General features: G+C 57.0%; 1 protein-coding gene and 1 non-coding gene across 5 annotated transcripts in view; both read left to right on the top strand.

The window, feature by feature from the left end:
• LOC144940615 (translocating chain-associated membrane protein 1-like) overlaps positions 1–24,472 on the top strand; it is a 443,732-nt gene that overhangs the window by 20,222 nt on the left and 399,038 nt on the right. For 3 of the 4 annotated variants that reach the window (XR_013639144.1, XR_013639145.1, XR_013639146.1), the window contains exons 8-11: positions 9,365–9,469; positions 9,705–9,848; positions 10,938–11,113; positions 11,714–14,009. Coding sequence is in view for 1 of the 4 variants with exons in the window: in XM_078866871.1 (XP_078722997.1) it covers positions 9,365–9,469; positions 9,705–9,848; positions 10,938–11,113; positions 11,714–11,793 (505 nt within the window). In the remaining 3 variants the exon portion in view is untranslated. Of the gene's footprint in view, positions 1–9,364; positions 9,470–9,704; positions 9,849–10,937; positions 11,114–11,713; positions 14,505–24,472 lie in introns of those variants that run through there. The other variant, XM_078866871.1, reaches the window with a different exon arrangement.
• Positions 22,906–23,008, top strand: LOC144940959 (U6 spliceosomal RNA). The gene has a single exon (XR_013639173.1). It is a non-coding gene; the product is annotated as a U6 spliceosomal RNA (small nuclear RNA).

Below are 24,472 nucleotides of genomic sequence, written 5' to 3'. Positions count from 1 at the left end.
ATACACACCGAGACACTCATGCACACGTGCACTCACACACACACACACGCCCATTCATTCACACGGTCACTTACGCACGCACACGTTCATTCCCGTACACACGCGTCACGTTGTTGTTGTGTCTGTAACGACCGGCCGAGTGGGCCGCTTGGCTCCACGATGATCACAATGCGTGCGACGCCAGTGTATGATCACACGTTCGTGTGGGGTGGGGGTTGTGCTATGTTGAGTGGGCGCTGCGTGCGCGTTTCGTGTTGTGTTATGCTGTGGGCGCGCTGTGTGGGGTGTGTCACGTTGAGTGGTGCGCTGTGTGTGTGGTGTGTCACGTTGAAGTGGTGCGCTGTGTGTGTGGTGCGCTGTGCGTGTGCTGTGTCATGCTGAGTGGTGTGCTGTGTGTGTGGTGCGCTGTGTGTGTGCTGTGTCATGCTGAGTGGTGTGCTGTGTGTGTGGTGCGCTGTGTGTGTGCTGTGTCATGTTGAGTGGTGCGCTGTGCGTGTGCTGTGTCATGCTGAGTGGTGTGCTGTGTGTGTGGTGCGCTGTGTGTGTGCTGTGTCATGCTGAGTGGTGTGCTGTGTGTGTGGTGCGCTGTGTGTGTGCCATGTTGAGTGGTGCGCTGTGTGTGAGCCATGTTGAGTGGTGCGCTGTGTGTGAGCCATGTTGAGTGGTGCGCTGTGTGTGTGGTGCGCTGTGTGTGTGCCATGTTGAGTGGTGCGCTGTGTGTGTGCCATGTTGAGTGGTGCGCTGTGTGTGAGCCATGTTGAGTGGTGCGCTGTGTGTGTGCCATGTTGAGTGGTGCGCTGTGTGTGAGCCATGTTGAGTGGTGCGCTGTGTGTGGTGCGCTGTGCGTGTGCCATGTTGAGTGGTGCGCTGTGCGTGTGCCATGTTGAGTGGTGCGCTGTGTGTGAGCCATGTTGAGTGGTGCGCTGTGTGTGGTGCGCTGTGTGTGTGCCATGTTGAGTGGTGCGCTGTGTGTGTGCCATGTTGAGTGGTGCGCTGTGTGTGTGCCATGTTGAGTGGTGCGCTGTGTGTGAGCCATGTTGAGTGGTGCGCTGTGCGTGTGGTGCGCTGTGTGTGAGCCATGTTGAGTGGTGCGCTGTGTGTGTGCCATGTTGAGTGGTGCGCTGTGCGTGTGGTGCGCTGTGTGTGAGCCATGTTGAGTGGTGCGCTGTGTGTGTGCCATGTTGAGTGGTGCGCTGTGCGTGTGGTGCGCTGTGTGTGAGCCATGTTGAGTGGTGCGCTGTGTGTGTGCCATGTTGAGTGGTGCGCTGTGTGTGTGGTGCGCTGTGTGTGAGCCATGTTGAGTGGTGCGCTGTGTGTGTGGTGCGCTGTGTGTGAGCCATGTTGAGTGGTGCGCTGTGTGTGTGGTGCGCTGTGTGTGTGGTGCGCTGTGTGTGAGCCATGTTGAGTGGTGCGCTGTGTGTGTGGTGCGCTGTGTGTGTGCCATGTTGAGTGGTGCGCTGTGCGTGTGGTGCGCTGTGTGTGTGTCATGCTGAGTGGTGCGCTGTGTGTGTGGTGCGCTGTGTGTGTGTCATGCTGAGTGGTGCGCTGTGCGTGTGGTGCGCTGTGTGTGTGTCATGCTGAGTGGTGCGCTGTGTGTGTGGTGCGCTGTGTGTGTGCCATGTTGAGTGGTGAGCTGTGTGTGTGGTGCGCTGTGTGTGTGCCATGTTGAGTGGTGAGCTGTGTGAGTGGTGCGCTGTGTGTGTGTCATGTTAAGTGGTGCGCTGTGTGTGTGGTGCGCTGTGTGTGTGCCATGTTGAGTGGTGAGCTGTGTGTGTGGTGCGCTGTGTGTGAGCCATGTTGAGTGGTGCGCTGTGTGTGTGGTGCGCTGTGTGTGTGCCATGTTGAGTGGTGCGCTGTGTGTGTGCCATGTTGAGTGGTGAGCTGTGTGTGTGGTGCGCTGTGTGTGTGCCATGCTGAGTGGTGCGCTGTGTGTGTGTCATGCTGAGTGGTGCGCTGTGCGTGTGGTGCGCTGTGTGTGTGTCATGCTGAGTGGTGCGCTGTGCGTGTGGTGCGCTGTGTGTGTGTCATGCTGAGTGGTGCGCTGTGTGTGTGGTGCGCTGTGTGTGTGTCATGCTGAGTGGTGTGCTGTGCGTGTGGTGCGCTGTGTGTGTGTCATGCTGAGTGGTGCGCTGTGTGTGTGTCATGCTGAGTGGTGCGCTGTGTGTGTGGTGCGCTGTGTGTGTGTCATGTTGAGTGGTGCGCTGTGTGTGTGGTGCGCTGTGTGTGTGCGCCATGTTGAGTGGTGCGCTGTGCGTGTGTCATGTTGAGTGGTGCGCTGTGTGTGTGGTGCGCTGTGTGTGTGCCATGTTGAGTGGTGCGCTGTGCGTGTGCCATGTTGAGTGGTGCGCTGTGTGTGTGTCATGTTGAGTGGTGCGCTGTGTGTGTGGTGCGCTGTGTGTGTGGTGCGCTGTGCGTGTGTCATGTTGAGTGGTGCGCTGTGTGTGTGTCATGTTGAGTGGTGCGCTGTGTGAGTGGTGCGCTGTGTGTGTGCCATGTTGAGTGGTGCGCTGTGTGTGTGTCATGTTGAGTGGTGCGCTGTGTGAGTGGTGCGCTGTGCGTGTGCCATGTTGAGTGGTGCGCTGTGTGTGTGTCATGTTGAGTGGTGCGCTGTGTGTGTGGTGCGCTGTGCGTGTGTCATGTTGAGTGGTGCGCTGTGTGTGTGTCATGTTGAGTGGTGCGCTGTGTGAGTGGTGCGCTGTGCGTGTGCCATGTTGAGTGGTGCGCTGTGTGTGTGGTGCGCTGTGCGTGTGTCATGTTGAGTGGTGCGCTGTGCGTGTGGTGCGCTGTGTGTGTGGTGCGCTGTGTGTGTGTCATGTTGAGTGGTGCGCTGTGCGTGTGGTGCGCTGTGTGTGTGGTGCGCTGTGTGTGTGTCATGTTGAGTGGTGCGCTGTGCGTGTGGTGCGCTGTGTGTGTGGTGCGCTGTGTGTGTGTCATGTTGAGTGGTGCGCTGTGTGAGTGGTGCGCTGTGTGTGTGGTGCGCTGTGCGTGTGTCATGTTGAGTGGTGCGCTGTGCGTGTGGTGCGCTGTGTGTGTGTCATGTTGAGTGGTGCGCTGTGCGTGTGGTGCGCTGTGCGTGTGTCATGTTGAGTGGTGCGCTGTGCGTGTGGTGCGCTGTGTGTGTGGTGCGCTGTGTGTGTGTCATGTTGAGTGGTGCGCTGTGTGAGTGGTGCGCTGTGTGTGTGGTGCGCTGTGCGTGTGTCATGTTGAGTGGTGCGCTGTGTGAGTGGTGCGCTGTGTGTGTGGTGCGCTGTGCGTGTGTCATGTTGAGTGGTGAGCTGTGTGAGTGGTGCGCTGTGTGTGTGGTGCGCTGTGTGTGTGTCATGTTGAGTGGTGCGCTGTGTGAGTGGTGCGCTGTGCGTGTGTCATGTTGAGTGGTGCGCTGTGCGTGTGGTGCGCTGTGTGTGTGGTGCGCTGTGTGAGTGGTGCGCTGTGTGTGTGTCATGTTGAGTGGTGCGCTGTGCGTGTGGTGCGCTGTGTGTGTGGTGCGCTGTGTGTGAGCCATGTTGAGTGGTGAGCTGTGTGTGTGGTGCGCTGTGCGTGTGTCATGTTGAGTGGTGCGCTGTGTGTGTGGTGCGCTGTGTGTGTGGTGCGCTGTGCGTGTGTCATGTTGAGTGGTGCGCTGTGCGTGTGGTGCGCTGTGTGTGTGTCATGTTGAGTGGTGCGCTGTGCGTGTGGTGCGCTGTGTGTGTGGTGCGCTGTGTGTGTGTCATGTTGAGTGGTGCGCTGTGTGTGTGTCATGTTGAGTGGTGCGCTGTGCGTGTGGTGCGCTGTGTGTGTGTCATGTTGAGTGGTGCGCTGTGCGTGTGGTGCGCTGTGTGTGTGTCATGTTGAGTGGTGCGCTGTGTGTGTGGTGCGCTGTGTGTGTGCCATGTTGAGTGGTGCGCTGTGTGAGTGGTGCGCTGTGTGTGTGCCATGTTGAGTGGTGCGCTGTGTGTGTGGTGCGCTGTGTGTGTGCCATGTTGAGTGGTGCGCTGTGTGAGTGGTGCGCTGTGTGAGTGGTGCGCTGTGTGTGTGTCATGTTGAGTGGTGCGCTGTGTGTGTGGTGCGCTGTGTGTGTGCCATGTTGAGTGGTGCGCTGTGCGTGTGTCATGTTGAGTGGTGCGCTGTGTGTGTGGTGCGCTGTGCGTGTGTCATGTTGAGTGGTGCGCTGTGCGTGTGTCATGTTGAGTGGTGCGCTGTGTGTGTGGTGCGCTGTGTGTGTGCCATGTTGAGTGGTGCGCTGTGTGTGTGTCATGTTGAGTGGTGCGCTGTGCGTGTGGTGCGCTGTGTGTGTGGTGCGCTGTGTGTGTGTCATGTTGAGTGGTGCGCTGTGTGTGTGTCATGTTGAGTGGTGCGCTGTGCGTGTGGTGCGCTGTGTGTGTGTCATGTTGAGTGGTGCGCTGTGCGTGTGGTGCGCTGTGTGTGTGTCATGTTGAGTGGTGCGCTGTGTGTGTGTCATGTTGAGTGGTGCGCTGTGCGTGTGGTGCGCTGTGTGTGTGCCATGTTGAGTGGTGCGCTGTGTGTGTGGTGCGCTGTGTGTGTGCCATGTTGAGTGGTGAGCTGTGCGTGTGGTGCGCTGTGTGTGAGCCATGTTGAGTGGTGCGCTGTGTGTGTGGTGCGCTGTGTGTGTGCCATGTTGAGTGGTGAGCTGTGTGTGTGGTGCGCTGTGTGTGTGCCATGCTGAGTGGTGCGCTGTGCGTGTGGTGCGCTGTGTGTGTGTCATGCTGAGTGGTGCGCTGTGTGTGTGGTGCGCTGTGTGTGTGTCATGCTGAGTGGTGTGCTGTGCGTGTGGTGCGCTGTGTGTGTGTCATGCTGAGTGGTGCGCTGTGTGTGTGTCATGCTGAGTGGTGTGCTGTGCGTGTGGTGCGCTGTGTGTGTGTCATGCTGAGTGGTGCGCTGTGTGTGTGTCATGTTGAGTGGTGCGCTGTGTGTGTGGTGCGCTGTGTGTGTGCCATGTTGAGTGGTGCGCTGTGCGTGTGTCATGTTGAGTGGTGCGCTGTGCGTGTGGTGCGCTGTGTGTGTGTCATGTTGAGTGGTGCGCTGTGTGTGTGTCATGTTGAGTGGTGCGCTGTGCGTGTGGTGCGCTGTGTGTGTGTCATGTTGAGTGGTGCGCTGTGCGTGTGGTGCGCTGTGTGTGTGGTGCGCTGTGTGTGTGTCATGTTGAGTGGTGCGCTGTGTGTGTGCCATGTTGAGTGGTGCGCTGTGCGTGTGGTGCGCTGTGTGTGTGTCATGTTGAGTGGTGCGCTGTGCGTGTGGTGCGCTGTGTGTGTGTCATGTTGAGTGGTGCGCTGTGCGTGTGGTGCGCTGTGTGTGTGTCATGTTGTGTGGTGCGCTGTGTGTGTGGTGCGCTGTGCGTGTGTCATGTTGAGTGGTGCGCTGTGCGTGTGGTGCGCTGTGTGTGTGTCATGTTGAGTGGTGCGCTGTGCGTGTGGTGCGCTGTGTGTGTGTCATGTTGAGTGGTGCGCTGTGTGTGGTGCGCTGTGTGTGTGCCATGTTGAGTGGTGCGCTGTGTGAGTGGTGCGCTGTGTGAGTGGTGCGCTGTGTGTGTGCCATGTTGAGTGGTGCGCTGTGTGTGTGGTGCGCTGTGTGTGTGCCATGTTGAGTGGTGCGCTGTGTGAGTGGTGCGCTGTGTGAGTGGTGCGCTGTGTGTGTGCCATGTTGAGTGGTGCGCTGTGTGTGTGTCATGTTGAGTGGTGCGCTGTGTGTGTGGTGCGCTGTGTGTGTGCCATGTTGAGTGGTGCGCTGTGTGTGTGGTGCGCTGTGCGTGTGTCATGTTGAGTGGTGCGCTGTGCGTGTGGTGCGCTGTGTGTGTGTCATGTTGAGTGGTGCGCTGTGTGTGTGGTGCGCTGTGCGTGTGTCATGTTGAGTGGTGCGCTGTGCGTGTGGTGCGCTGTGTGTGTGTCATGTTGAGTGGTGCGCTGTGCGTGTGGTGCGCTGTGTGTGTGGTGCGCTGTGTGTGTGTCATGTTGAGTGGTGCGCTGTGTGTGTGTCATGTTGAGTGGTGCGCTGTGCGTGTGGTGCGCTGTGTGTGTGTCATGTTGAGTGGTGCGCTGTGTGTGTGGTGCGCTGTGTGTGTGGTGCGCTGTGTGTGTGGTGCGCTGTGTGTGTGTCATGTTGAGTGGTGCGCTGTGTGTGTGTCATGTTGAGTGGTGCGCTGTGCGTGTGGTGCGCTGTGTGTGTGTCATGTTGAGTGGTGCGCTGTGCGTGTGGTGCGCTGTGTGTGTGCCATGTTGAGTGGTGCGCTGTGTGTGTGTCATGTTGAGTGGTGCGCTGTGCGTGTGGTGCGCTGTGTGTGTGCCATGTTGAGTGGTGCGCTGTGCGTGTGGTGCGCTGTGTGTGTGTCATGTTGAGTGGTGCGCTGTGCGTGTGGTGCGCTGTGTGTGTGTCATGTTGAGTGGTGCGCTGTGTGTGTGCCATGTTGAGTGGTGAGCTGTGTGTGTGGTGCGCTGTGTGTGTGTCATGTTGAGTGGTGCGCTGTGTGTGTGCCATGTTGAGTGGTGAGCTGTGCGTGTGGTGCGCTGTGTGTGTGCCATGTTGAGTGGTGCGCTGTGTGTGTGCCATGTTGAGTGGTGCGCTGTGTGTGTGGTGCGCTGTGTGTGTGCCATGTTGAGTGGTGAGCTGTGTGTGTGGTGCGCTGTGCGTGTGTCATGTTGAGTGGTGCGCTGTGCGTGTGGTGCGCTGTGTGTGTGCCATGTTGAGTGGTGCGCTGTGCGTGTGGTGCGCTGTGCGTGTGTCATGTTGAGTGGTGCGCTGTGCGTGTGGTGCGCTGTGTGTGTGTCATGTTGAGTGGTGCGCTGTGCGTGTGTCATGTTGAGTGGTGCGCTGTGCGTGTGGTGCGCTGTGTGTGTGTCATGTTGAGTGGTGCGCTGTGCGTGTGGTGCGCTGTGTGTGTGTCATGTTGAGTGGTGCGCTGTGTGTGTGGTGCGCTGTGTGTGTGTCATGTTGAGTGGTGCGCTGTGCGTGTGTCATGCTGAGTGGTGAGCTGTGTGTGTGGTGCGCTGTGTGTGTGCCATGTTGAGTGGTGCGCTGTGTGTGTGGTGCGCTGTGTGTGTGTCATGTTGAGTGGTGCGCTGTGTGAGTGGTGCGCTGTGTGTGTGGTGCGCTGTGTGTGTGGTGCGCTGTGTGTGTGTCATGTTGAGTGGTGCGCTGTGTGTGTGGTGCGCTGTGTGTGTGCCATGTTGAGTGGTGAGCTGTGTGTGTGTCATGTTGAGTGGTGCGCTGTGTGTGTGGTGCGCTGTGTGTGTGGTGCGCTGTGTGTGTGTCATGTTGAGTGGTGCGCTGTGTGTGTGGTGCGCTGTGTGTGTGGTGCGCTGTGTGTGTGTCATGTTGAGTGGTGCGCTGTGTGTGTGGTGCACTGTGTGTGTGCCATGTTGAGTGGTGCGCTGTGTGTGAGCCATGTTGAGTGGTGCGCTGTGTGTGTGGTGCGCTGTGTGTGTGTCATGTTGAGTGGTGCGCTGTGTGTGTGTCATGTTGAGTGGTGCGCTGTGTGTGTGGTGCACTGTGTGTGTGCCATGTTGAGTGGTGCGCTGTGTGTGTGTCATGTTGAGTGGTGCGCTGTGCGTGTGGTGCACTGTGTGTGTGCCATGTTGAGTGGTGCGCTGTGTGTGTGTCATGTTGAGTGGTGCGCTGTGTGTGTGGTGCGCTGTGTGTGTGTCATGTTGAGTGGTGCGCTGTGTGTGTGTCATGTTGAGTGGTGCGCTGTGTGTGTGGTGCACTGTGTGTGTGCCATGTTGAGTGGTGCGCTGTGTGTGTGTCATGTTGAGTGGTGCGCTGTGTGTGTGGTGCGCTGTGTGTGTGCCATGTTGAGTGGTGCGCTGTGTGTGTGTCATGTTGAGTGGTGCGCTGTGTGTGAGCCATGTTGAGTGGTGCGCTGTGTGTGAGCCATGTTGAGTGGTGCGCTGTGCGTGTGCCATGTTGAGTGGTGCGCTGTGCGTGTGGTGCGCTGTGTGTGTGGTGCGCTGTGTGTGTGTCATGTTGAGTGGTGCGCTGTGTGTGTGTCATGTTGAGTGGTGCGCTGTGTGTGTGGTGCACTGTGTGTGTGCCATGTTGAGTGGTGCGCTGTGTGTGTGTCATGTTGAGTGGTGCGCTGTGTGTGTGGTGCGCTGTGTGTGTGCCATGTTGAGTGGTGCGCTGTGTGTGTGTCATGTTGAGTGGTGCGCTGTGTGTGAGCCATGTTGAGTGGTGCGCTGTGTGTGAGCCATGTTGAGTGGTGCGCTGTGTGTGAGCCATGTTGAGTGGTGCGCTGTGTGTGTGCCATGTTGAGTGGTGCGCTGTGTGTGTGGTGCGCTGTGTGTGAGCCATGTTGAGTGGTGCGCTGTGTGTGAGCCATGTTGAGTGGTGCGCTGTGTGTGTGCCATGTTGAGTGGTGCGCTGTGTGTGTGGTGCGCTGTGTGTGTGCCATGTTGAGTGGTGCGCTGTGCGTGTGCCATGTTGAGTGGTGCGCTGTGTGTGTGGTGCGCTGTGTGTGTGCCATGTTGAGTGGTGCGCTGTGTGTGAGCCATGTTGAGTGGTGCGCTGTGTGTGTGGTGCGCTGTGTGTGAGCCATGTTGAGTGGTGCGCTGTGTGTGTGTCATGTTGAGTGGTGCGCTGTGTGTGTGGTGCGCTGTGTGTGTGCCATGTTGTGTGGTGCGCTGTGTGTGTGCCATGTTGTGTGGTGCGCTGTGTGTGTGCCATGTTGTGTGGTGCGCTGTGTGTGTGTGTGCCATGTTGAGTGGTGCGCTGTGCGTGTGGTGCGCTGTGTGTGTGCCATGTTGAGTGGTGCGCTGTGTGTGTGTGTGCCATGTTGAGTGGTGCGCTGTGCGTGTGGTGCGCTGTGTGTGTGCCATGTTGAGTGGTGCGCTGTGTGTGTGTGTGCCATGTTGAGTGGTGCGCTGTGCGTGTGGTGCGCTGTGTGTGTGCCATGTTGAGTGGTGCGCTGTGCGTGTGGTGCGCTGTGTGTGAGCCATGTTGAGTGGTGCGCTGTGTGTGAGCCATGTTGAGTGGTGCGCTGTGCGTGTGGTGCGCTGTGTGTGTGGTGCGCTGTGTGTGAGCCATGTTGAGTGGTGCGCTGTGTGTGTGGTGCGCTGTGTGTGAGCCATGTTGAGTGGTGCGCTGTGCGTGTGGTGCGCTGTGTGTGTGCCATGTTGAGTGGTGCGCTGTGTGTGTGGTGCGCTGTGTGTGTGCCATGTTGAGTGGTGCGCTGTGTGTGTGCCATGTTGTGTGGTGCGCTGTGTGTGTGCCATGTTGTGTGGTGCGCTGTGTGTGTGCCATGTTGTGTGGTGCGCTGTGTGTGTGTGTGCCATGTTGAGTGGTGCGCTGTGCGTGTGGTGCGCTGTGTGTGTGCCATGTTGAGTGGTGCGCTGTGCGTGTGGTGTGTCACGTTGTGTGGTGGCCGTGTGGCTCTCAGGCTATGGCGGCTGGGGCTGGTGCTGCTGCTGCTGCACTACGCGGTGGAGCTCGTGTTCCACACGGCGCGCATCCTCTCCTTCTACACGGAGCGCGTGCGCAGACTGTGAGCACGCGCACACAGTCGCGCACGCACGCACACACACACTCACTCATACACTCACACAGCACACACACTCGCTCACTCACACACACGCTCACTCACACACACGCTCACTCACACACGTGCACAAAACATGCAATACACGCATGCCCCATGTCCCCCCATGCCTCCCCGTGTTTCCATGTGTCCTCATGGCTGTATTGCCCTCTGTGTCACCACTCCCCCCCCCCCGTGGCAGGTTCACGGTGTGGGCCGTGCTGTTCGTGGTGGCGCGCCTCGCCACGCTCACCCTCACCGTGCTCACCGTGTGGTTCGGACTCGCGCGCTCGCTCCCCCAGGGGCTCGACCTGGCGACCGGCAACTTCAACACGGTCACCGTGCGGTACGCGGCGTGAGCACGCACGCACACGCAGCACGCACGCAGCACGCACGCACACGCACACACGCACACACGCACACACACGTGGGGCACACACGCACACACGCGCACACACACACACGTGGGGCACGAACACGCAGCACGCGCGCACACACACACACACACGCGTGGGACACGCACGCACACACACACACGCACACACGTGGGACACGCACGCGCACACACACGCACGCATACACGTGAGCACGCACGCGCATGCACGCACACACACACACACGCACACACACGCGTGGGACACGCACACGCACGCACACACACGTGGGACACGCACACACACGCGCGGAACACGCACGCACGCGCATCACATGTGGCACGCGTGGCGCACACACGTGGGACACGCACACACACCTTTCACATGCAATACACGCGTCGCATGCAATACACATGCAACACACACATGGCACACACGCACGCGGAACACACACATCATATGGAGCACGCACATGCGCACAGATGATAACGATGATGACAATTTCTCTGTGTGACTGTGTTTGTGCATGAGTGTGTGTGTGACCGTGTGTGTGTCTCTGTGTGAGTGTGTGTGTATGTGTGTCTCTATGTATGTGTGTGTGACCGTTGGTGTCTCTATGTATGAGTCTGTATGTGTGTGTGACCGTGTGTTTGTCTCTATGTATGTGTGTGTCTCTATGTATGAGTGTGTGTCTATGTGTGACCGTGTGTGTGACGTCACCGCCACTTAGTGGCGAATGACAGTTGTTGTTGTTGTGTGTGTGTGTGTGACCGTGTGTGTCTCTATGTATGAGTGTGTCTCTATGTATGAGTGTGTCTCTATGTATGAGTGTGTCTCTATGTATGAGTGTGTCTCTATGTATGAGTGCGTGTGTCTCTGTGTGCACGTGTCTCTGTGTGTGTGTCTCTGTGTCTCTGTGTGCGCGTGTGTCTGTGCGTGCAGGATGAGCACGCTGGCCGCCGTGTGCCTCACCCAGGTGTGGATGATGTGGCTGTCTCTGCGTGTGTGTCTCTCTGTGTGTGCGTGTCTCTGCGTGTGTGTCTCTGTGTGTGCGTGTGCAGGATGAGCACGCTGGCCGCCGTGTGCCTCACCCAGGTGTGGATGATGTGGCGGTTCCTCAACTTCCAGCTGCGGCGGTGGCGCGAGTCCCGGCACGCCGCCCAGGCCGCCGCCGCCGGCGCCCGCAAGGCCGGCGGGGGCCCCCCGCTGCGCTCGGGCAAGAGCCGCAAAGACGCCGGTGAGACGGGGGGCCCGCGGTGGGGGGCCCGCGGGGGGCCGTCGGTGGGCACGCGGTGGGGCGGTACGTGGCGTTGGTCGCCCTCTACTGACGAGGCTCGGAAGGCGTGCGCCCTGAGAGGAGGCGGCGTGCAGACGGCTGCCCGGTTTGTCCGCGTGCGGTTTTTTGTTCTCCGACTTGCGGACGAACCGCGCGGGCCCCGGGATTTCGACGTGAACTAATCGCTCGCGGATTTGGCCCCCCCCCCCCCGTTGAGCCCCGAATTGAAGGATCTAAAATCGGTTCTGCATTCGTTTCTCGCGGAAATGTTCGTTGCCAGCTGCGCACCGCGGCTTAAACCGGACGGACATGTTCCTGAAATCTACGTCGTTGCCTCTACAGTGCAGTAGTTGCAATGTCTCTGCAGCAGTGGGCGGAGTTCGATTGATGCCGATTGGCACGGCTCTGCCATCATCCGCTGAGTGGGTGGACTCCTCTGCGGATAGGTGCCGTGGTTGACACGATCGGTGATTGAAACCCGCCCGTTGCTCTGTCCCCCGCCGTGTGTCCGCGTGTCCACGTGTCCGCGTGTTCGCGTGTCCGTGTGTCCGCGTGTCGCAGCGTCGCACGTGAACGGAGCGGCCAAGAGTGAGAGCGACGCGTCTCCGCGCGCCCTCGCCAAGAAGCAGAAGTCTCAGTGAAGGGGACTGATGGGACCGTCGCCGTGACGACCGCCGTCGTGGTGCCACGGGTTGCCAGGGGTGGGGTGGGGGGGGGGGAGGCATTGCCCCCCCCCCCCCCCACCGTTGCCGCCGCCGCCACCGCACGCTCGCTGCCCACCGTCCGCGACATCAACGCCGTCCGCCCGGCTGCCTCTCTACCCACGTGTCTGTCAGTTTGTCCGTGCGTGCGTCCGTGCGTGTGGCGTGCGTGCGTGCGTGTGTACCTCCGCATAAACGCGCGCACGCCACACGCGCGCTCACTCGCTTGCACGCTCACCAAAAACCCTTGTGCACACCCGCACATTCGCTCACGCACACACACACACACACGTTCACTTACATGCACACGGAAACACGCACTCACCTGGCCGTCCAGTCGGCCCGTGCCTGCGTTTGCTTTGTCCTGTGTAGATGCTACTCTGAGTTTGTCATTGTGTGCGCGCGCGCGTGTGTGTTAGTGTGCGTGCGCGCGTGCGTGTTGGTGTGCGCACGTGCGTGTTAGTGTGCGCGCATGTGTGTGAGCCACAAGGAAAAGGGGTTGGCTGTGTGTGTGTTAGCTGCGTGTGTGTGCGAGTGCCTGCGTGTGTGCGAGAGTGCCTGCGTGTGTGCGTGACCGCTTGAGGCCATGTGCGTGCGTGTGTGTGTGCCGCGTGTACGTTCGACTGCAAGTCCCCCGTGCGATTGTTCTTGTGGCCGGGCGTGCCGATGAGTCGGGCACGGACTCATCGTCGTGACAACTTCGCGAGGTGCTCTGCTCGTCATCCCCGCAAGCCACTCGCCACATCCTCGCCCTCGACTCAATTCCGTTGAACTCGCCTCCGGGCCTGTGACAACAAATGGGTAATCGACGACTTGCAATCGGTTATCGATGGATCGCCGGTCACGTTTCGAGTGCAGTGGTGCATCTGTCCGACTCGATTATGTTTCCATGCCCCCCCCCGTATGTTGCGGGCGCTCGCAGTGTGTGATGACCCCCCCCCCCCCTCGCGGTCGTGAAAATCAAAACTCACGACCCCCCCACCACCCGCCCACCCACCCACCGCCCTCTTCAGGATCGTGATGAATTCGTACTCTCCTCCACTCACCTCCACTCACCTCCACTCACCTCCACTCTCCTCCACTCTCCTCCACTCTCCTCCACTCACCTCCACTCACCTGAGCCAGGGAGGATGAGGTCACGAGGTGGGGACGTGGTTAATAATGGCGACCACGACCCCAGGGGGAGCACATCTTGTGCCCCCCCCCTTCATTAATAATGCAAAAATAATTCGATGTCATTTGGTCAATAACTAACGAATAATTGTCCCTCCCTCAGTGGAGATCCGTTCTGCCAGCAGTGGCCTGTGCAAGCGATTGCAGGGCTGCGCCTTTATAGCTGGCGGTGGGTGGTTTACAGTGGCCACCACCGAACCCCCCCCCCCCCGCGCCATCTGGATCGTAAGATGCCCCTACCAGAGTGATCGCAAGACGCCCGGTGTTTGTGTCCGGGCAGGATCGCGTGCGCGCACATGTACTTTACTGGTACACAGAGATCACGATCCTCCTCTTGCCCACCCCCCCCCACCCCGTAGAGCCTTCGATAGACTTGGAGCAAAGTGCTGTTAGCGAATAGCGCCTCCTGCGAGGTCTGGCGTGGCACACGGCGGGATGGTGAGGCTCGCGCCGCCACGCCCGGCCGCCTTTGTCTCCCTCGCGGCGATGGACACACACACCATCGGGCGGGAGTGCCGGTGACCGCTGTTTAGATACTCGTCAAGCGCTGCTGGTGTCGGTGAAGCGGGGGATTGGGGTGCGCTAACCGCAGCGCCACCGCTCCTCCCCCCCAACATCGAACACCACGCGGGCCAACGTAGCCAGCCATCCGGATCGTGAGATGCGCACCCCTAATTATTTTCTTCCCTTTTTCGATGAATTATTTCTTTTCAAATCGCGGCTTGCCGAGCACGAGGGGGAGGGGGGGGAGGAGCAACGGGTCCGACACGCCGCGTGACCAGCCACGTTGACTTTTTAATTGATGAGAGCACGATTTTAATACGAGGGCCTGGGAGGAAAGGGAGACGGTTTGTGCGAATGTTGAACTTCGTTACCACCGTACGTAGCCAGTGTTGCTCATCGGAGGTGCGGGGGTGGGGTCAACAGGGCGACTATTTACCTGGGCTGCTGCCAACAGCGCGCGGGGTCTCTCCGTGGCAGAGGTCGCAACCGGGTACCCGGCTACCCGTACCCGGCCGGGTACCCGTTCGCGACCCTTGTGCGGCCGGGTACGGGTACGGGTAGACCGTGAGTCACTGGTGAGTCACCGTTTGTCACTCATTTCCCAACGTCTTGTCTCTTCTCTCAATTCAAGTTCCTAGAATCAACCCACCCGCGCCTGCAACGTGGCTTCATCCCAGAGGTCGCAATCAGGTACCCGTACCGTACCCGTACCCGGCCGAGTAGGGTACGGGTAGGGTACGGGTACCCGATACCCGTACCCTACCCGATACCCGGCCGGGTACGGGTAGCCGGGTATCGGGTAGGGTACGGGTACCTGATTGCGACCCTGGTGCGGCCGGGTACGGGTACGGAATCAAAACCCGTTTGCGACCTCTGCTCAGTGGGCTGCGTTTCCTTGCCGACGTTTCGGCTCCACGTGCCTGGACGCAGCGCTCCCTGGCCCGGGTTGGGGTTAGAGGACGGGGGAGAGACGGGCGTGCGGGCGGGGTTGGGATACGGGGAGTGTGTTGTGTGTGTGGGGGGGGGCGGTGATGCTCGTTGGGTATGGGCAAGATTCTGGTGTTTGACCCGCAGCCACAACCATCACCAGCGTGCGTCTGATGTTGTTGTTTGTGTGTGTGGTGTGTGTGGCGTCGATGAGACAATACAACTGTGGCCTGCCACCTTTCCCAAACGGGAGTGACTCTGTGTCCTTGCTGTTCAATCATCTATATCAGGGGTCGGCAACCTGCGGCTCCGGAGCCGCATGCGGCTCTTTTGAACCTTGACCGCGGCTCCGGGGCGGATGCTAGCGAGGGGAGGAGGCGCACTGTGACACCTGCTCTGGCGTTGCCGCTGCTGACAGGTCGCCGCTCCGCTCCACACTGCCCGCCCGGTGACAGGCAATAACGTTGCCGTTGCTTTGTCACATGTTTGGAAGAAGTAAAAAGCTTCCTGGGCAGCAAAGAGCTCACCTTTGCTGAGCTGGAACAGCCAGAGTGGCTGGAAAAATTACATTTTATGGTAGACATGACAGCACATCTAAACACGCTAAATACAACCCTTCAGGGGAAAGGAGGCACAGCCCTGCACATGCTGGAGGAGGTTTTGGCATTCGAGCGCAAGTTGACAGTGTTTGTCAAAGATTTACAGAGAGGTACACTGTCTCACTTTCCCTCTTTGAGAGAGTTCAAACAAAGTCATGATACGATAAATTTGGAATATTTCAAGTCTGCAATCACCACAATGCAAAGTTCGTTTGGGAAACGATTCTGTGAGTTCAGAGAGGAAAAAACGACATTATCCTTCCCTGTCACTCCCCTGGTGATCGATCCATCCCTATTGAATATGACTGCATTTGCAGGTGTAAGTCAACCTGATCTTGAGATGGAACTGGCCGATATAGCCGACAAAGATATATGGGTGTCCAAGTTCAAATGCTTGACCGCTACTCTTGAGGATGTTGCCCGTCAGAAGGCCATTCTGGCTCAGAATCATAAATGGAGTGATATTGAAAACCTTCCCAAACAGGACAAACTTGTATTCGAAACATGGAATGCCATCCCCAACACTTATATAAACATGAAAAAGTATGCATTTGGAGTCCTGTCGATCTTCGGCTCCACATATGTATGTGAGCAGGTCTTCTCCAACATGAACTATATTAAAAACAAACATCGATCACGCCTCACAGATGACAGCTTGCAAGCCTGTGTGAAAATGAAGGTGACGTCTTACAGCCCTGATGTGCAGACACTGTGCACTGAGGTTCAGGAGCAAAAATCCCATTAACCAGGTAATTTAGCTATTAATTTGCAAAAATATATTTTACATTGTTAAGTGAAAAGTCCTTTTTTTATTCAGATTGACAGCTGACTGCACGATCCTGTATATAGCAATAAGGTAAGAAACAATATATGCAGTGTTATATTTGTTTTAAATGTTGCAATGGTTTTGCGGCTCCCAGTTTATTTTTTCCTTCGGAAACGGGTCCAAGTGGCTCTTTATGTCTTAAAGGTTGCAGACCCCTGATCTATATCTATCTATTTTCTATATATATGTAGGGCTTGAGTATAGCGCGCCACGCATCTCCCGCCTCTGTTGCTATGCAAGCAAGCACAGTACAGTGGGGTGATGTGAGGTAATGGTTGTTGTTGTGACTTTAGGCGAAGTGGGTCGTTAAGGGTTGGAACAGGTGTCAGGGTAGCCGGGAGGAGGACACAGGCCAGTGATTGGCTGGAAAGGTAATTGGGCATTAGCTGGCGTCGCTCCGGCGGCGAAAACAAGGCCACGTGACACGGGGGGGGGGGGGGGGGCAAGGGGGCGAGCGATAAGCGGGGGGGGGGGGGGTAGAGTTAATTAGGGAGATTAATTGGTGTGGGGATATAAGCCAGAGCGCAACGGAGAGAAGGGAGTCCTGTACGAGTCGGCGTCGTGGATGGAGCTGCAGTAACGGTGCCCGGAGAGTCGCAGAGCAAGTGACGGTAGAGTGAAGCGCGGAGAGACGGTGGTAGCGAGAACGCAGTGAGCGACCAGGGTAGCCATGCATCGGAAGGATGCAGTGTAGGAGAAACCGTAGAGGCGACAGGCGTGGCGACAGTGAGGTCGAGGGCACGGAGAGACGCGGAGCGGAGCGAGGCCGCGCCGAGACGAAGGTGGACTCTGAAGAGGAAAATAAAGAGGCGAGAAAGACAACCCTTGTACGAGTCCTACATATATACAAAAAGGGAAATTTGTAAGTGTGTCTGTTCGAAATGTTTAGCGTACTTCCCAACATGCAACAAACTTTAAATTTGGCATGTGGGTAACTTCCAGACTTCACATAAAGGAAAAAGTATAAAAATAGACTTTTGTATTTGGGGGGGGGGGGGGGGTGCAATAATGGATACATTTTGCACGGCAAGTGAGTGGTGACGTCAGATCTGTGATGTCACCCGCATGCGGCAGCGTCACGCAGTGTGCCTGATGACGTCACGCAGTGTGCCTGCTGACGTCACGCAGTGTGTCTGATGACGTCACGCAGTGTGCCTACTGACGTCACGCACCCCCCCCCCACCACCCTCCGCGTAGGCCGTGTATCCCGCACAAATGCGCGGCTGGTGGGTGGGGGGGGTAATCTATGTACACTCGGACTAAACTATTAATTTCAGTGCGAAGAACAGGTACACCTGCTAGTGTTGTATATAACACATTCCTGCGGAGGGAGCTGGTAGGAACGTTGGGTTGCTCGGTCAATGGCCTGCAGGGTCAACGGCGGCGTGGTGTATTCCGCAAATATGCCCGACTGTGAGGGCGGGCACAAGCCGGCGTGAGTGTCACTTAAAGAATGGACCTCAGATGTAGCTCTGTGACATCCACTTACGCGGGTTGCGTTCTCGAATAAACGCGTCGGGGCTCGCACCTCGGCGCCAGATTTCCGAATGGATTCCTCGCCCCCCCCCCCCCCCCGGTGACGACGCCCACCACAAGGTTCGCGCGAGTAAAGTTTGTGACGGCGTGGGCGAGGTGGGGTGGGGTGTGGCGGGGACGGGTCTTTCGTTAAAAATATAAAGAAAATCAATTTACTGCTAGGAACCTCCTGGTTACACCAGCCCGCATGGGGATTATTGTATCCGTCCATCGTGCATTCAAAAATGGGAGGGGTGGGGCTGGGTGGAGAGGGGAGTGTGGGGAGGGGCTGGGTGGGGAGGGTGGGGCTGGTTGGGGGGTGGAAGGGGTGGGGCTGGGTGGAGAGGGGAGGGTGGGGAGGGGCTTGGTTGGGAGGGTGGGGAGGGGCTGGGTGGGGAGGGTGGGGAGGGCTGGGTGGGGAGGGTGGGGAGGGGCTGGGTGGGGAGGGTGGGGCTGGGTGAGGAGGGGCTGGGTGGGGAGGGTGGGGAGGGGCCGGGAGGGGAGGATGGGGAGGGGCTGGGAGGGGAGGGTGGGGAGGGGCTGGGTGGGGAGGGTGGGGCTGGGTGGGGAGGGTGAAGAGGGGCTTGGTGTGGAGGGTGGGGAGGGGCTGGGTGGGGAGGATGGGGAGGGGCTGGGTGGGGAGGGGCTGGATGGAGAGGGTGGGGAGGGGCTGGGTGGGGAGGGGCTGGGTGGGGAGGGTGGGGCTGGGTGGGGGGTGGAAGGGGTGGGGCTGGGTGAGGAGGGGCTGGTCACCCCGTTGTGCCCTTATAGAACTCAACGAAGGTAGGAACAACAGGTTCCACACTGCCCACCAGGGATTATTTGTCTGTCGTGCATCGGAATGCAGCCCACCCATGCCCCCCCCCACCAAGGGATGGACTAGGTTATACTGGTAGGAACCTCCTGGTTACACTAGCCCACAGGGGATTATTGTGTCCGTCCGTCGTGCAGGGAGGGGAGGGTGGGGAGGGGCTGGGTGGGGAGGGAGGGAGGGGCTGGGAGGGGAGGGGCTGGTCACCCCGTGGTGCCCTTATAAAACTCAACGTTTAACCTACTCACGCCGGCTTGTGCCCGCCCTCACAGTCGGGCATATTTGCGGAATACACCACGCCGCCGTTGACCCTGGCCATTGACCGAGCAACCCAACGTGTTCCTACCAGCTCCCTCCGCAGGAGGGATGTGTTACCAGGTAAGGCCCACTGAACTGTGTAGCTCTTTTTTTCAGACGCGACCCGGCTCTAATAAACGATCGCTCACCGAAGTGGGCCGATCATCGTCATCATCATCACGTGGAAATTCATTGCAGCCCAAATGCTCTCTAACTGGAGGACCCCAAGAAAGTCCACGTGACCACGGGGTGAGAGAGAGAGAGACACACAAACTCCAAATATACAGCAGCAGCAGGCGTCAGGGTCGGGATCGAACCCACGACCTTCTGTAGACCAGGCGAGGTAGTCAACATCTCCTAGCCACCGTGATGATGATGAGAGAGAGACACGCAAACTCCAAATATACAGCAGCAGGCGTCAGGGTCGGGATCGAACACACGACCTCCTGTAGACCAGGCGAGGTAGTCAACATCTCCTAGCCACCGTGATGATGATGAGAGAGAGAGAGAGACACGCAAACTCCAAATATACAGCAGCAGGCGTCAGGATCTGGATCGAACCCACGACCTCCTGTAGACCAGGCGAGGTAGTCAACATCTCCTAGCCACCGTGATGATGAGAGAGAGAGAGACACGCAAACTCCAAATATACAGCAGCAGGCGTCAGGATCTGGATCGAACCCACGACCTCCTGTAGACCAGGCGATGGAGTTAACATCTCCTAGCCACCGTGATGATGAGAGAGAGAGAGACACGCAAACTCCAAACATACAGCAGCAGGCCTCAGGGTCGGGATCGAACCCACGACCTCCTGTAGACCAGGCGAGGTAGTTAACATCTCCTAGCCACCGTGATGATGAGAGAGAGAGAGACACGCAAACTCCAAATATACAGCAGCAGGCGTCAGGATCTGGATCGAACCCACGACCTCCTGTAGACCAGGCGATGGAGTTAACATCTCCTAGCCACCGTGATGATGAGAGAGAGAGAGACACGCAAACTCCAAACATACAGCAGCAGGCCTCAGGGTCGGGATCGAACCCACGACCTCCTGTAGACCAGGCGAGGTAGTCAACATCTCCTAGCCACGGCAGTTGCCCAGCCCGAAGACCCCGAGGCGCCAAACGGCCAGAGACAAACAGCACCCATCGAGGTTGTCGCAATCAAATGAAGAGAGGGAGAGAGAGAGAGTGAGTTGCTCACTTCCCTCGCTTGAGGTGTCACTAATTAACGCCCCGCTCATTGACGCGAGGGCGCGTGCCACGGTAACGAGCTAATTAGCCGAGTCATTAATCACGGCAGCCCCCACCACCACCACCACCACCCCCCTCTCTCTCCATCAGCCGACGCTAATTAGTGAACGAGCTTGGAGAGGAGAGGGGTGGGTGGGTTGGGTGGTGGTGGCGGTGGGGGCGGGTTGTAATGGATTCCCTCTGAGGGGATAACCCGGATCGATATTAATTAAGGATTTTAGTAATCAACGATTTTCGGTTGGGGGCAGGGAGCGGGCGATGTTCCGAGTGTGGCTCCTACGAGGGGAGCGGTGGCGCAGTGGTTGCGCACTGAGCTGCTCGGCCATTCACTTGTCAATTTGCGTTGCCAACTCGTTTATTTAGAAATGCTTTTTGTGTACTCCTTCGGTAAAGTCACGTAAGTATAAAATAACATAATCCAGCATTTCTGGATTTTAGTTTTTTTTTCCGTCTGAGGACGACCGCTTGTGTTGCGATCGAAACGTCGTGATGTATTTTATTTTCTACCACAGAGTGTGGATTCCTGCAGTCACGAAAGCTTCAAATGAAGACTTCACCATTGGAACCTCCTTTTGCCAGTAGCAACATATGATCATTGGTTTTTTACCCTTTTTCCTGGCAACAAAACTGACACCTTTTTTTAGGTGTCAGTTTTGTCATATTTTGCTACTGGCAAATGAGGTTCCAATGGTGTAAATGCTTGCCCCGAGCTCTCATACTCTGATGGTGCATTGTCTTTGAGTTGTGCGCCTTTTGGCGTCATCTGGTCCAACACCATGTGAGACTAGGCTCTAAGGAAGCTGTCTCGGGTGTGGACCAATCAACTTCAAGGACAGTGTATACATTATCAGAGTTGTGTTTTTTGTTTGCATTATGACTGCAGGTATTGCGGTCTATGCAAACATGACTCCTCGTAAAAAAGGTGTCAGTTTTGTTGCCAGATAGAAGGGTAAAAAAACAATTATCAAGACATCAGTTTGTTGACCCCCCCACCCTGCACCTCCGATGAGCCACGGTTGGTTACGTACGGTGCCAACGAAGTTCAGCAGACTGTCCACATCCGTGTCCCGAGATTACGTGGCTGTTAATTTAATATTTGAAGTTTTCGTGACTCTTGGTTCTCTCGGTAAAGTCACGTAGGTGAAGAAAATAAAAATAAGAGATAAAACATAAAAAAATAAATAAAGGAAGGTTCGCGATTCGATTAGCTGTGATTTATTGTCCCGTTGCCTGTTGGTAAAGCTCTCACAGATAAGTGGAATCCTTGCGGTCACGAAAACTTCAAACCTTCAAATCATACATCGTCCAAAATTGCGTGACGTCATTTATGGACGGCCCCTTAGAGTATTTGCCTTCTATACAAATGTCCACTCATCACGTGGGAAAACAACTAGAGCTGCGTGCCTCGGTCAGTGGGGGCCTTAGCCCGGTAAAGTATCAAATAAAGTGTCATTTTAACTCAACACGTATCTGCTGCTCACTGATCGGAAGGTGGGGAGGGGTGGGGGCCGGTCTAAGATCAATGATGCATCGATTCATATCGATGACCGCACTTCACCACACCCCCCACCCACCCCTCTCACCCGCTGGTTACGTCTTATTATCGGGTCGGTGTATGCGACCAGATTTGTGTCATTTATTGGATCGGAAGAATTAACACGCGCGCACGAGAGAGAGGGGGGGAGGGTACGGGGGCGTCCACCACAGAGAGATGGAGCGATGACATCGGCTGTGTGTGTGTGTCTGTGTGTGTCTGTGTGTGTGTGTGTCTGTATGTGTGTGTGGCTGTGTGTGTCTGTGTGTGTGTCTGTGTGTGTGTCTGTGTGTGTGGCTGTATGTGTGTCTGTATGTGTGTGTCTGTGTGTCTGTGTGTGTGTGTCTGTATGTGTGTGTCTGTGTGTGTGGCTGTGTGTGTGTGTCTGTATGTGTGTCTGTGTGTGTGGCTGTGTGTGTGGCTGTGTGTGTGTCTGTGTGTGTGGCTGTGTGTGTGGCTGTGTGTGTGTCTGTGTGTGTCTGTGTGTGTGGCTGTGTGTGTCTGTGTGTGTGGCTGTGTGTGTGTGTCTGTATGTGTGTCTGTGTGTGTGTGTCTGTGTGTGTGGCTGTGTGTGTGCTGTGTGTGTGTCTGTGTGTGTCTGTGTGTGTGGCTGTGTGTGTGTCTGTGTGTGTGGCTGTGTGTGTCTGTGTGTGTGTCTGTATGTGTGTGTCTGTGGGTGTGTGTCTGTGTGTGTGTGTCTGTATGTGTGTGTCTGTGTGTGTGTCTGTGTGTGTGTCTGTATGTGTGTCTGTATGTGTGTCTGTGTGTGTGTCTGTGTGTGTACCGTTCTGGCCTTCATAGGTGCTCGCTAACAGCACTTGCCGCTAGAGTCTGTTAAGGCTATACGGGGGATCTTTGCCTTTGTGTCTGTGTGTGTTTGTGTGTTTGTGGGGAGCGGTGGTGTAGAGGTTAGCGCGCTGCGCTATGAACCCGCCGACCCGAGTTCGATTCCCGCTCACGGCCAACAACCGGTGACGATTATCTGAACCGGTCCTGGGCCTCCCCTAGGTCGACTCAGCCTCAAATGAGTGCCTGGTGCAATGTGTAAACATCGCCACTGGGGAGACAAAGGCGGTCGGGCGTGGTGCTGGCCACCCCACCCCCTCGTGTGCCGTTCCGGCCTTCATAGGTGCTCGCTAACAGCACTTGCGGGGAGCGAGCGGGTGGATTGTTATTGCCAACGCGTTTGCGGTGGATTGATCACGTGGCTGACGGTGGATTAATCACGTGGCTGACGGTGGATTAATCACGTGGCTGACGGTGACCATGTGAACGGCAGAGGGCGGCAGAGACTCACAGGAACGGAACCCACGCACCCGCTCGCTTCCTCCATTCTTCCATCATCTCACCCGTTCGTTCACCCGTTCGTTCACCCGTTCGTTCACCCGTTCGTTCACCCGTTCGTTCACCCGTTCGTTCACCCGTTCGTTCACCCGTTCGTTCACCCGTTCGTTCACCCGTTCGTTCACCCGTTCGTTCACCCGTTCGTTCACTCGTTCACTCATTATCCCAGCCACTCATTATCCCACCCACTCACTCGCTCACTCACTCACTCACTGTCCCAGCCACTCACTCACTCTTTCACTCTCTTACTCACTCCCTCCCTCTCTCACTTGCTCCGGCAGTACATCTACTAAAATTGGAACAATACAGAGAAGAGTAGCATGGCCCCTGCGCAAGGATGACACGCAAATTCGTGAAGCGTCACTCACTCACTCCCTCGTTAACTCACTCACTCACACCCTCACTCGTTCACTCGTTCATTCGTTCACTCACTCCCTCGTTCACTCCCTCGTTCACTCACTCACTCACTCCCTCGTTCACTCACTCACTCACTCCCTCGTTCACTCACTCACTCCCTCGTTCACTCACTCACTCCCTCGTTCACTCACTCACTCACTCCCTCGTTCACTCACTCACTCACTCCCTCGTTCACCTCGTTCACTCACTCACTCCCTCGTTCACTCACTCCCTCGTTCACTCACTCCCTCGTTCACTCACTCCCTCGTTCACTCACTCCCTCTATCACTTTGTTCAAGGGACACGTACTCTGTCTCGCATCGCTTAAACTCACACATACACCTACACACTCACCTACACACCTACACACACACCTACACACACACACCTACACACACACCTACACACACACACCTACACACACACCTACACACACACCTACACACACACACCTACACACACACACCTACACACACACACCTACACACACACCTTCACACTCACAGAAGGAACAGAGCGGCACACGAGGGGGGGGGGGTCAGCACCTCGCCCGACCGCCTTCGCCATCCCTGATGGCGATGTGAAGACACACCGCAACAGGTACTCATTTATAACGGAGTCGACCTAGGGGAGACCCGCATCGGTTTCAGATATCCGTCACTGTTATTGGCCGTGAGCTGGCATCGAACTGGGGTCGTCGGGTTTGTAGCGCAGTGCGCTAACCACTGTGCCACCGCTCCCCACTCACGTGTGTAGGTGTGTGTGTGTGTAGGTGTGTGTGTGTGTGTAGGTGTGTTAAAGTGTGTGTGTGTAGGTGTGTTAAAGTGTGTGTGTAGGTGTGTTAAAGTGTGTGTGTGCGTAGGTGTGTTAAAGTGTGTGTGTAGGTGTGTTAAAGTGTGTGTGTAGGTGTGTTAAAGTGTGTGTGTGTAGGTGTGTTAAAGTGTGTGTGTGTAGGTGTGTTAAAGTGTGTGTGTAGGTGTGTTAAAGTGTGTGTGTAGGTGTGTTAAAGTGTGTGTGTAGGTGTGTTAAAGTGTGTGTGTAGGTGTGTTAAAGTGTGTGTGTGTAGGTGTGTGTAAGTGTGTGTGTGTGTAGGTGTGTGTGTGTAGGTGTCTTCATAGGCCACCACCAGTGACAGCGATTATCTGAGCGGGTCCTGGGCCTCCCCTAGGTCGACTCAGCCTCAAATGAGTACCTGGGCGTGCGGTGTGTCGTAAACATCGCCACCCGGGGAGACAAAGGCGGCCGGGCGTGGTGTTCTGTGGTACCCTTCTGGGGGTTCACGGCCCCGGGGACTCGGATGAACTCAATGATTCCCTCACCCCGGGCCGGGAGTCAACCTCGGCATGCAGAGACTGCGCCACAACCACAACCACCACCACAACCACCACCACCCACCACCACAACCACCACAACCACAACCACCACAACAACCACCAAAAC

This window comes from Lampetra fluviatilis, chromosome 23, assembly GCF_964198595.1.
Source record: "Lampetra fluviatilis chromosome 23, kcLamFluv1.1, whole genome shotgun sequence".
In the NCBI taxonomy this organism is placed as follows: Eukaryota; Metazoa; Chordata; class Hyperoartia; order Petromyzontiformes; family Petromyzontidae; genus Lampetra; species Lampetra fluviatilis.
Note: the sequence above shows the minus strand (reverse complement) of the source record. Positions and strands in the feature narration are given on the sequence as shown.